This window comes from Clytia hemisphaerica, unplaced genomic scaffold (genome assembly GCF_902728285.1).
Source record: "Clytia hemisphaerica strain Z4C2 unplaced genomic scaffold, Clytia hemisphaerica genome assembly, whole genome shotgun sequence".
Taxonomy (NCBI): domain Eukaryota; kingdom Metazoa; phylum Cnidaria; class Hydrozoa; order Leptothecata; family Clytiidae; genus Clytia; species Clytia hemisphaerica.
Genome location: NW_027103315.1, coordinates 1 through 12,538, shown reverse-complemented (window position 1 = coordinate 12,538; position 12,538 = coordinate 1). Strand labels below are relative to the sequence as shown.

The window sequence follows — 12,538 nt, the reverse complement described above, 5'->3', positions numbered from 1 at the left end:
AAGTAGAGTTTTAACTCTGAGTTGTAACATTAGACTTAACACTTAGGATCTTAGGATCTCAGGATCTTAAAGCTCAAAAATGTTCCAATAAGGCTGGGAATATAGCCTGGAAGCCACTTAATCCCTCCCAAATCGAAAAATCCAATAAAGCAAAGTGAGATACTGAAACTGCAATTATTCTCACCCAACCTTTAAATTTTGAAGAACATTTCGGCGCTGATTGTAGCTTGAGATCCAGCGTTTTCGTTTTTGCCACCTGTTGTTCCGAATTGGACTTTTCCAGGAAAAATTTTTACCCCCACTGTTGAGGATATTGATAATATCCAACCCCCTGGATATCCTACTTTATTATTTAAGACACCTTAGATATCCTCTTAAAATATGCTTAACCTCCTGGATATCCTCTCTTATAAAGATGCTTACTTCTGGACATGGTATTTTTTACTTAGAAAGACACTTTACCCCCTGGATATCCGCTCCTTTGTAGACACTTTACCCCCCTGGATATCCACTTTTGAACAAAAATCGTAAACCTCCTTGATATACGATATCCTCAACAGAGGGGCACAGACTATTTCTGCAAAATTGTTTTCCTCACGTGTTCATAGAATTTTATTTTTAAAGGTTTTTATAACTCGAAGTTTTCTCGAATATTTTTACATAAGTGTTTCCGTTTCATTACAGACACATATTTCATATCAATACAGTAGAGTCTCTTTTAACTCGAATCTCTTTAACTCGAATTTTCTATTTTGACTCGAACAAGCTTTCTCGTCCCTTCAGTTAACAATGTCTTATGACTCAAAATTTCGTTAACTCGAACAAGTTCTCCGTGCGTGTTCGAGTTATGGAGCTTCGACCGTATTGTCTAATCCTCGTCTGTCGTCCAGTCATTGATCGTTTATGATAGCAAGTGATATTTCTTCTCGTTTCCAGACTCTAGTGTTGACACTGCTGATAAAAACGTTAGGTTTGAAACACACAATATGCTTAGCCTTGACATTCCAAATTCTTCAACTAATCTGGTATGGCTTGTCAACGCAGTTCTGGTAAGTGTGGGAATAACAGATATCTTATATAAAACACTAGATGTAGCTATTCTGTCTTTAGCTGAAGCAAAACTATGCGCCATCTTTGATAAGGTAGTGTCACAATTTGCTTGCGCGAGCCTTTACAAACGCAGTTAGCTCTATCTAGTGTTTTATATAAAAAAATCTCAAGTGTGTTTTTTTAAGATATCTATGATGGAGATCCCAGCCACGGTAGCGAACTTTGAGATTCTCCATCGATACTTCAACCTTCTCTTGCAAAATCTGAAAAAGGGTAAAAACGTTTCTAAGAGTAGACCCACGATCTATGTAACGAGTTTTGATTGAATCTTTTGTTCGATTGTAAGACGGAATTTTCAAGAGAGCAAGAAGGTTGGGCCAGAGATTATACTTTAACCTTTACCACGCCTTCTCTTTGGGAACTTCACCCCGTGCACGCCTTGTCTTTTTGGGAAAAATGACAGTTTTACGCTTTCCGTCATAACTTTTGATCTACTAAACCGATTCAAAAAAATAAGCCCATTCTGGAAAGCCCAACTATCCTGCTTTCTAAAAATGTTAAAATAAAGGATTTTCCTCTATCAATGGTGACACAGTAGTCTTCTGCCTTAGAGTTGAAAAAAATTCAAAACGCAATTTGTCATATTTTTCAAAATTTTAAGTTCCGGTTAAAAAAAAAGTGGGGAGAACATTTGCGATACCATAATTTTCTGGCTCATTGTTTCCACCATTATAACTACAACTGCTAGCCAAAAAATCACAATCATACCTTTACTAGAAAAGGCAGAATTCATTAGAAAACCTTGGTTTTCGAGAAAATTTCCACGTAAATCAGAGACACGTAAGGCAGAGGCCCCTTGAGGTAATTTTTATGGGAAATGTCACTAAAAACAGCTAAAAATGACTTTCTTATCATCAACCAGCATGAAAGCAATAGAAATAACATAGTATATACACTTTGAAACTCTTTGCAGCCTAATCAGAAGCCTTAACTTGGGTTTCGGTGACGGTCGATGACGGCCGACAAGCCTCCAGTCCTCACCCTTAATGTACCGTCATACTAAAGAATAAGGAGGCAGAAACTTACCTCAAACACTGACTAAACTACAAACAAGCAATACATAACATTTCCAACCAATAAAACAAACCATTTTCCACTAAATAAACATAAAAAGTTAGTTACAGCAGTCAATGAGCTCATAATTTCCAAAAGAATATTTTGCCTGATTTTCCAGTTTGTTTTGACAGTTAAAATCGAAAGTAGGTGGTTTCAAACTATTGAAAATAGTTTGTTTACATTTTCTCTCCGTCATATAAGACATTTTCCCGGGATTTAAAGGCGTCTTTAAGGCGGTAGGGCGGCTTTTCTTAACACCCCATGAAAAACGTATATTACGGCCTCGGCTATATATTAGAACGTAAATTTACGGCCTCGGCGTGGTAAAGGTTAAGTGATCAAAAGAAAAGTGTGAGGAAATCACTGAATGAACTCTACACACCACTATTAGGACGTTATAGGGACGTTTGTACAACCTTGGATGTTATGAACGTTATAGGGACGTTTCGGTGATAATTTCATGAGAGCCCATAATGATCAATAGAACATTTAATATATTAAGCATACCCAAGGCTCTTGTTATAAAAAGCCCTCTAACCGACCACTGAATTCCTACCACTAAAAAACTACACTCAACTTTCTCGAATTAGAGAGGGTCAACTGTAATCCTAAAAAATCCACTCTAATATATTGAATTATGTAATTGCCCCCGCAACGAGCGTAGCGAGTGAGGAGGCCTTCATAGCTTCACGCAAGGATATTGGACAGGAATCTCGAATTTTTGCGCGCGCGCGTTTGTTAGTATTGTATGTTCCGGCTAATTAAGAGTTCCGCAAAAATATGGCGGTAAATTATACAGCGGCAAATGTTATACACATTTTCATATTACGTTATATGCTATTATATGCTATTACAATTATTATATATTACAATTCATAAGTTTTGATTTAGCATTGAAAAGCTGAAGCGAGTGTTATAAATGCAAATTATAGAAAAAGTATATAATTACACCATAACAAGGATTACAATATTACTTTTGCAAATCAAAACAAACAAAATGGCAGACTGGTTATGATGATGAGCTGATTCGATTCATTGAATGGAAAAAGTGTTTTGTATGTCTAATTTTGTTTCTTGTCTTTAAAACTGAAATAATACTGTAATTTAGTCAGAAGTTCATTTCAGCAATGATTTCAATTCTTTTTCGGGAATCTTTAAAGAAATTTGCTCAAGTTTTCAAATGTACATTTGTTGATATTTTTGTTCAAACTTATCAAACTGTAATTTATATTGTCTGTTATTTTATTAATAACTACCTTTATTGTTTATAGAGCTTCTTAAGCTTTAAAGACCATTATATGGTCTTAACTCGGGAATATCTTTCTTAACTCGGTAAAACAAGATACCGGCAAAGTACAAAAAAGTAGAATGTAGCATATGAATCCAAAATTGAATGTGAATCGATGTAAACAAACTTTTTTTTTGGTCTTCAAAATAGATTTACCTCACTTAGCTTAGAGTGTTTTCACTGTTTGTTCAGTGTGGTAAATCTATTGGAAAACCTGGAAAAGTTTGTATAGGCGCATACATTCAACTTTTTCAGTTGTGATAGCCTACGTAATAACTTGCGCTCCAGTAGTTTGGTGAAATAGCTCCAATTCTGGCTTTCCAAGTTAGGAGGGACCTTCCCGAAGGCATTTAACGGTGGTTAGACTAGGCACACAGACAGTCATACAGAAACACCATAAAGTGAAAGTATATAGCTATAAACTCAAAAAGTCTAGCTTCCTGAAGGCACGTCTCTTCATTGTCTGCGGTGCGATCATCTTAATGAATTCAATCAGCTTTTAGTTTGGAGAAAAGATTGCATCATGAAAAAGTACTATGCACTTTAAAAAAAATTAGGCGCATTTCAACTTTTCTCGACTGTACGTCTGAATGGACCACAATGGCATATCTTTATTTTTCTTTTGACCAACAACATAAAAGATTTGCTTGAGAAGTACAATCAAAGCGTAGGCGAGTGGAGTCCGGGCCTTAGCTAGGATTTGGTTTCTATTTCGCTCTATTTAAGATGGCGCAGAACTTTTTGATAAATTTTATCCGCAGTATCCTCTTGACTATTGTTTATTAGGCAAAGTAGCAATAGAGAATCAATCAATCAATCAATCAGTAATTAAATCAATCAATAATCAAATCAATTAATTATTCCTGATTATTTTTTAAAGCATTAAAAGCTTTATCTCGTCAACCTGTTCCGACAAGCTCGTTTCTTGAACCCGTCTTACATTTAAAATCTATTCCATGTAAAGTGGAAGTTTGTTTTGCTCTCTCGGGTATCTAATAAACGTACATGTACGTTTATTAATTTTAACAAAAATTTTCCTCAATTCAAGTGCCTAACTTTTGTTTCTAATGATAAATAATCCATCTTTGACTTTTGAGGTTTGTTCTACTCGTCAAAAGAAAGCAAATTACCCAATATTTACCCCCTAACCTCATTAAAAAGATCCTTCAATTAGGTTTGCATGCTCCATTTTCGACCTGTACTTTATTCGCTACTGTACGTTTATTAGGTACTTTGAGTAGTCTAATTACTCTGATATGGTTTCCACATGATAGCAAAAATGAATGCCAATTTAAGTGGAATAAACTTTAGCTTGCAAACATAAGAGTCATTTCTTTTAATTAGATTTTTTCATGTCTTCGTCGAAACCTTAATTATAACTAGGCCATCGTTTTTATTTATTTAGATGGAGTGTTATTGTTATTATTTTCAGGAAAAAAGAAAATCTTTATTTCTTCGTTTAACCAACTATTTTTTTGTCCCCATGCATTTCTTATAATCTTGCAATTGACATTGTTATTCTCAACTTCAGTTGAGCTAGAATCAGAATGTTGTGTGTCTGTGTGGTGTGTGTCTGTACAAAACTTTNCTGTTCCGGCCAATTAAGTGTTCCGCAAAAATATGGCGGTAAATTATACAGCGGTAAATGTTATACACATTTTCATATTACGTTATATGCTATTACCATTATTATATATTGCATTTCATTAGTTTTGATTTAGGATTGAAAAGCTGAAGCGAGTGTTATAAATGCAAATTATAGAAAAAGTATATAACATCACCATAACAAGGATTACAATATTACTTTTGCAAATCAAAACAAACAAAATGGCAGACTGGTTATGATGATGAGCTGATTCGATTCATTGAATGGAAAAAGTGTTTTGTATGTCTAATTTTGTTTCTTGTCTTTAATAAAACTGAATAAATACTGTAATTTAGTCAGAAGTTCATTTCAGCAATGATTTCAATTCTTTTTCGGGAATCTTTAAAGAAATTTGCTCAAGTTTTCAAATGTACATTTTGTTGATATTTTTGTTCAAACTTATCAAACTGTAATTTAATTGTCTGTTATTTATTAATAACTACCTTTATTGTTTATAGAGCTTCTTAAGCTTTAAACCATTATATGGTCGTTAACTCGGGAATATCTTTCTTAACTCGGTAAAACAAGATACCGGCAAAGTACAAAAAAGTAGAATGTAGCATATGAATCCAAAATTGAATGTGAATCGATCTAAACAAACTTTTTTTTTGGTCTTCAAAATAGATTTTACCTCACTTAGAGTGTTTTCACACTGTTTGTTCAGTGTGGTAAATCTATTTGGAAAACCTGAAAAAAGTTTGTATAGGCGCATACATTCAACTTTTTCAGTTGTGATAGCCTACGTAATAACTTGCGCTCCAGTAGTTTGGTGAAATAGCTCCAATTCTGGCTTTCCAAGTTAGGAGGGACCTTCCCGAAGGCATTTAACGGTGGTTAGACTAGGCACACAGACAGTCATACAGAAACACCATAAAGTGAAAGTATATAGCTATAAACTCAAAAAGTCTAGCTTCCTGAAGGCACATCTCTTCATTGTCTGCGCTGCGATCATCTTAATGGATTCAATCAGCTTTTAGTTTGGAGAAAAGATTGCATCATGAAAAAGTACTATGCACTTTAAAAAAAATTAGGCGCATTTCAACTTTTCTCGACTGTACGTCTGAATGGACCACAATGGCATATCTTTATTTTTCTTTTGACCAACAACATAAAAGATTTTGCTTGAGAAGTAAACAATCAAAGCGTAGGCGAGTGGAGTCCGGGCCTTAGCTAGGATTGGTTTCTATTTCGCCCTATTTAAGATGGCGCAGAACTTTTTGATAAATTTTATCTGCAGTATCCTCTTGACTATTGTTTATTAGGCAAAGTAGCAATAGAGAATCAATCAATCAATCAATCAATCAGTAATTAAATCAATCAATAATCAAATCAATTAATTATTCCTGATTATTTTTTATCATATGTTTCAATCTTTAAAGCATTAAAAGCTTTATCTCGTCAACCTGTTCCGACAAGCTCGTTTCTTGAAGCCGTCTTACATTTAAAATCTATTCCATGTAAATTGGAAGTTTGTTTTGCTACCATGTACAAACCACTCTCAAGGAAGATACTCTCGGGTATCTAATAAACGTACGTTTATTAATTTTAACAAAAATTTTCCTCAATTTCAAGTGCCTACTTTTGTTTCTAATGATAAATATCCATCTTTGACTTTTGAGGTTTGTTCTACTCGTCAAAAGAAAGCAAATTACCCAATATTTACCCCCAAACCTCATTAAAAAGATCCTTCAATTAGGTTTGCATGCCTCCATTTTCGACCCTGTACGTTTATTCGCTACTGTACGTTTATTAGGTACTCGAGTAGTCTAATTACTCTGATATGGTTTCCACATGATAGCAAAAATGAATGCCAATTTAAGTGGAATAAACTTTAGCTTGCAAAACATAAGAGTCATTTCTTTTTAATTAGATTTTTTCATGTCTTCGTCGAAACCTTAATTATAACTAGGCCATCGTTTTTATTTATTTAGATGGAGTGGGTAATTGTTATTATTTTCAGGAAAAAAGAAAATCTTTTATTTTCTTCGTTTAAACCAAACGTGTAGTTACTTACTATTTTTTTGTCCCCATGCATTTCTTATAATCTTGCAATTGACATTGTTATGATTATACAATTTATTATAGAATTTTTTAAATATTATATTGCTGCGGTGGCATGTTAGTGTAAGCTATGTACTAGTTTACATCGTAGTGGCGTCAGCCCCTTTAAATAGTAAGTACTACAATGACTTTAATTGACGTCAATCTCCTCCCCCAGGTTCCTGAGGGAAGTGTTCCAGACGGAACGGCGACGGGAATAAGCGTCTGGCACAGGCAGTTTTTGATCATCATCTTTTAGAGCAGAATAATGATTGCACAATAAACTATCAGACATTTTCATTGATTTTTCAATGTCTTTTCATAGCACAACCAGTGACAACTTTATCCAAAGCAGTGACTGACTTGGTACACACAGAAACAGATGCTCACATCCAATCGGCATTATTAGCTGTCCTCTCAAAACCAGATGAATATGTTTGTCACTCTTCAAAACCCAATGGTTATGATTTAGGAATCACACATTCAACAAGAATCATATTCCCAGAAAACCTAAGAATTAATGGAATCTCCAGCTTTAAGCCAAAGTTCTATTGTCATGTTAATGCGTTATTCAGAAGCTCAGAAGCTTCAGAAGATGAAAAATACTATTACCTTGGTCAATACAAAGGATCTTACCAATTTTCAAAATGGTTGTCGCTTCTTGATCCTCATTTTTTCTTAAAAAACGATCGAGGAATATACTCAGTATTCACCAGTGGTAGATTCTATCCATGCTCATCCAAAAAACAACTTGATTACAATGGATTAGTGAAAGTTGATTCTCGACACGCAACAACGTTCTCTGTCGACAAAACCAACACGACATCACTCATATGGCCACATTACTATATGGCTCAGCATGGTGAATCGAAAGCAGATCTTATATTGAAATGGAGAGATTACGTCATCTTCTCCGATGAAGTGTTATACCATGCTACACACCATAGCAGTAATAATCATTTCTTTATTATCGACCAGAAAATGCAACTGAAAGCAACACCAAATTCAAATCCAATCAACGCTGTAGGAGACTTTGACATCCAACCAAACTTCTGGTCCTTCAAAGTAGATATTCAAAGACCACACTGGAAACGATTTGTGGATGAATTCTTTCCCAAGGAAATTCCTTTCACCCTCATACCATCGCTTAATTTGAAGAAAGATATCGTGGCAAAGATTGGTGATCTTTATGTAAGCTTAAATCATGATTTAAAGGAGTCCCTCTCGCGCAGACAATGTCCGACACATTATAATTGAGAAATGATCAAACATGTCTGTTCCATCTGTAAACCTTGGGGGAGGTACTTAGGAAAATTGAGGGTACAGTATGTGCTGTCCTTAAGGGTACCTTTTTTGGATTTCCAAAGTCCCACTAGGAGGGGGGGGGTTCATGATTGGCGGAGGAGTGGAATCGGCCCTTTTTTCGGAAGGAGTGGCGGAATTTGACGAAAATCTGGACGGAATGACGGAAATTGGGTTCTCTGTCGGAGACGGAAAATTAGACAATTTTAGTGCAAAAAAACGGAATTTAGCAAAAAAATTTGCGGAATTTCGGAATTGGTAAAAGATATTCAAAATTTGCGGAATTTTCGACAAAAATATTGAATTTCAAAGGAATTTTCGGTGAAGAAATTTTGGTTCAATTTAAGACGGTTTGACGGAAATTGGAGAAAAAATTGGCGGAATTGCGGAATCGGGTACCCCCTGAAACCCCCCTCCCCCCACTAAGGGTTGGAAAATCAGAAAATCAAATATCAGTCTCACTAAGGGTCGGAGAAATAGGAAAGTTTTAATTTTTACCCCCGAAAAGATTTTGGTCAAAATTAAATTTTATAAAATTCTACTTTTTTTGTTGTCTCCTTTTTAGTCCCGGTAAGGGTCCAAAGTCGGACCATAGCTTGCAACCCTAGTACCTACCCCAAATCAAGGGTAGGTACAAAGCTGCCACACAATTTCAACGTTGATCTAATGTTCGCCACGTCCATAGACGTTGAGACAGTGTTATGTGCCAGCTAGGTAGTTACTTAGACCTTTGATGAAAACTTTTGATTTTCATATTTTAAAGTTTTGTATATGATGACGTATTATCAAATATTTTAATGTTTTTTGTTATTCTAGAGCCTCACATTGACGACCAGACATGGCCGTAAAGACAACAAAGTACTTGATGGTATCCCAAAATATGAGATTGCGGCTAAAGGTTACATCAGAACACAATTCCATCCTGAACTTCCTTTTCTTGAAGATGATGTTCAGTTTTTGTTTACTACAAGTGCTGGAAATGTCCATGATTTTGAGATTAATTTTGATAAATCAGAAAACAAGTGTTATGGTGAAGGGGTAAGGAAAAAATCTTCAATACATTTCTCAGAAAGGAACTTTAACTTAAATTCAAATACAAGTCGATTTTGACCTCTTTTTTAGAAAATCTCATAACTTTAATTTTAAATATTAGTTTTTGACATTGAAATTTTCAGGAGTGCCTTGAATTAAATAAAAGTTTACCCATATAAAATTTAAAGTCGAAAGCACAATTAGAGCGCTCTACGTCAAAATTTGAAATTTATTGAAACTTATCTTGGACCAGCCGGTAAATTAACAATTCAAAATATGTTAATCCCTTTTTGATTTCGGATTTGAAAAGGTTTTCAGACATTCCTAAGTATATAACCATTACATCTTCCTTAATATGCTTTAAAAGCACAAGTTCTTGGATTATCTCAATTAAAAGCAATTCGAGCATCATTCTGTAAACTTTCCAAATATGAAAATTGAAAACACTTCTTCTTTCGATATGCAACATTTTTCTCTTTCTTTTTTTAAAGGAAAGAAATGAATTAGACCCTGTTTTGAAGAAATTGTCAAACAGGGTGATCTTCATGGAAGAATTACCTTACGGTGTGCACGATGAAAAGCCAAGACCATTCGAAGGTGGTTTTCCATGTAATGGAGGTGGCTTCCGACTCAACTCTATCAAGTTTGAATACCAGCGTGGTTTTCCGGTCCGTTCTTTATATCATATCACTGTTGGCTGGACTCACAAAATGCTGCTACATGAGAAAAAATTTTATATGAAGTTCCACGACTTTTGGAACACTATTTTTAATTAAATCTTTTCATGAATTTCATATTTTCTATAAAACCTCTTCACAATAAAACTTCTTACAAAAAAATTTCTCATATACTACACGTTTTTTTTTATGATAACACCTAAAATTTGGCTGAGCCTGGATGTGTTCATTTTTTTAGCAATTTTCAGCCTAAAATGTTCTTAAATGCGTTCTTAATTTTTCAGACTACTCTGAATTGACAATATCATGAAAAATAAAGAGCACTTAGAATTGGTAAAATTTGGACAATATTTTACCCTCGATTAAAAAAAATCCATGCCTAAGTTCGGTTAAAACTGCTAAAAAGAGGAAAAAATTGTATAGTTTCTTGTCATTTTTTTCTAAACTGAGGCTGGGCATGTTTTTACGATGTTCTTAATTTTTCGACGAATTTCAGCATCAATGTTCTTATAAACTGGGTTCTAATAAAAAAAAAGTGTATGGTGTTCATATTTCCCAACTATCAGCTCGGGAATATTTGGTAATTGAAAGCCATAAAGATTTAATTGGCCCGACCATGAACATATAAACAACTGGAAAACTCTATCTCCTAATTTGTGTTTTTGTAGAAAGCACGGCTAGCTTTGTTGTCGCCTCGTTAAAAAAATAAAATGAAACAATAAATTTTGATGATATAACTCTTGGGAATACCTTGCAAACAACGGCTGCGTTTAGACCAACTGGCATTTGTAATTTGGCATTTGCTTATGAGGGATTCGATTTTAATAGCTTTTCCATTGTATTTTCTGCCATGGCATTTAAGGAATCGTCTTTTTAGAGTCATTACTGAAAAGGTGATTCCCTCAAGTTCAACTTTGACAGATCAAACAATGAAAAGCATGGAATTTCTCAAAAACTGCAGTCATTAAGACTGAAACTTTTTGCCGTAGGGCTAGACTATGGCAAATCTTGCAAATTTTACAATCTATAGAAAGAACTGAATAAAAAACGTGCAAATACTTTAAAAAATCAAAAAATTCATTTTTTCTCTTTGTTTTGGTTCCTTTGTTTGATTTGAAATGCCAGAAAAGGGGATTCCTTTGCTCAAAATGGCATTTCAAATGCCAACGAAATGCCAACACGCTGGCATCATTAGGCATTTGACCAACCGAACAATTGCGCGGAACAATAGAATTCAAAAGAATGCTGCAAGCAATTACAAATGCCAGGCTGGTCTAAACGCAGCCAACGTCAAAACTGCGACAAAAGTCTTTGTTGTTCTACTCTTTTCAACTCAATAACACAAAGATAACAGAGGCAAAATCATCGTCAGCTTGTAAAAACTCCGACTAATATTTCTAAATTTTGACTCAAAAGTATGGAATAATTTTAAAGAGTATGGGATTCAAATTATGATATTCTTATGGCCCATGGCTCTGAAATTTGGAAATTTGTTATGTCCCTTTAAATTCGGTTCATTTCATTAGATCAAAAGTTATCCTCAATTGAATAAAAAAGTTACTTTCAGAAAGTGCTCGAAAACGTTGAAAATCGACCTGTCCAATTTTTATATTAAAATTGTCAATCGCAATAGCCTTTACACGATTAAAAGCATTTTTCAGTAATTAAACACAAAAATTTTGAAACTGATGGAACGAAAGGGTTTAAAATGTTCATCAAAATCATTTTAATTTACTTTTTAAGGAAATTTTCCTCAGATTTTTTCCTCAATGAAATAGGAATGGTTATTTTAAAAATTTTAGATTTCTAGAAAGTTAGTTTTAAAGAGAGAAATTTTTTTGTGGCTCACCCGGTTTAAAAAATCCGACAATATTCCGTCAAAATTTATTTCTTTGAATTACTTAGGTAAAAGAATTGATATATCTAGAACATTACTTGTAATTCACAAAAGAATCATTCTTGAGAATTTTTAAAAATTGAGCATTTTTTTTAGAAGCTTACATGAAGAAGAAGCATGTATTTTATCAACATATTTTTAACGCTGAAATACAGAATTCCAACTGCGTGTATACTTATGAATCACTTTCGTCACTCCAAAAACTTTTAGATTTCGAGAAAATTAGTTTTAAAGAGAGAAACTTTTTTGTGGCGCACCGGGTACCAAATTTGAAATACAGCCGGCAACGAAGCTCGCTTCAAACACTCAATACAAGATAGACATCCAGTCGTCATGGACTGACTGGTCTTTTCTCAGAGCAAAACAAAAATTTGAAAATTGAAAAGAATCTGCTTTGAAAAAAGCCCTGAAAAACACTAGTTTTAGACGAAAAATTGTGGGGATAAAATTAAATACGTCTCAATCACAATAAGGGCCGTGAATCTTTTTTC

The 12,538-nt window shown here is 34.3% G+C and overlaps 1 protein-coding gene across 1 annotated transcript in view; it reads left to right on the top strand.

Moving 5' to 3' along the window:
* Positions 1–1,054, top strand: part of LOC136813655 (hippocampus abundant transcript 1 protein-like) — a 33,041-nt gene extending 31,987 nt beyond the window's left edge. The window contains exon 9 of the mRNA XM_067070160.1: positions 937–1,054. Coding sequence (XP_066926261.1) covers positions 937–1,053 — 117 coding nt within the window. The 3' untranslated portion in view covers position 1,054. The remainder of the gene's footprint in view (positions 1–936) is intronic.
* Positions 1,055–12,538: the final 11,484 nt, after the last annotated feature.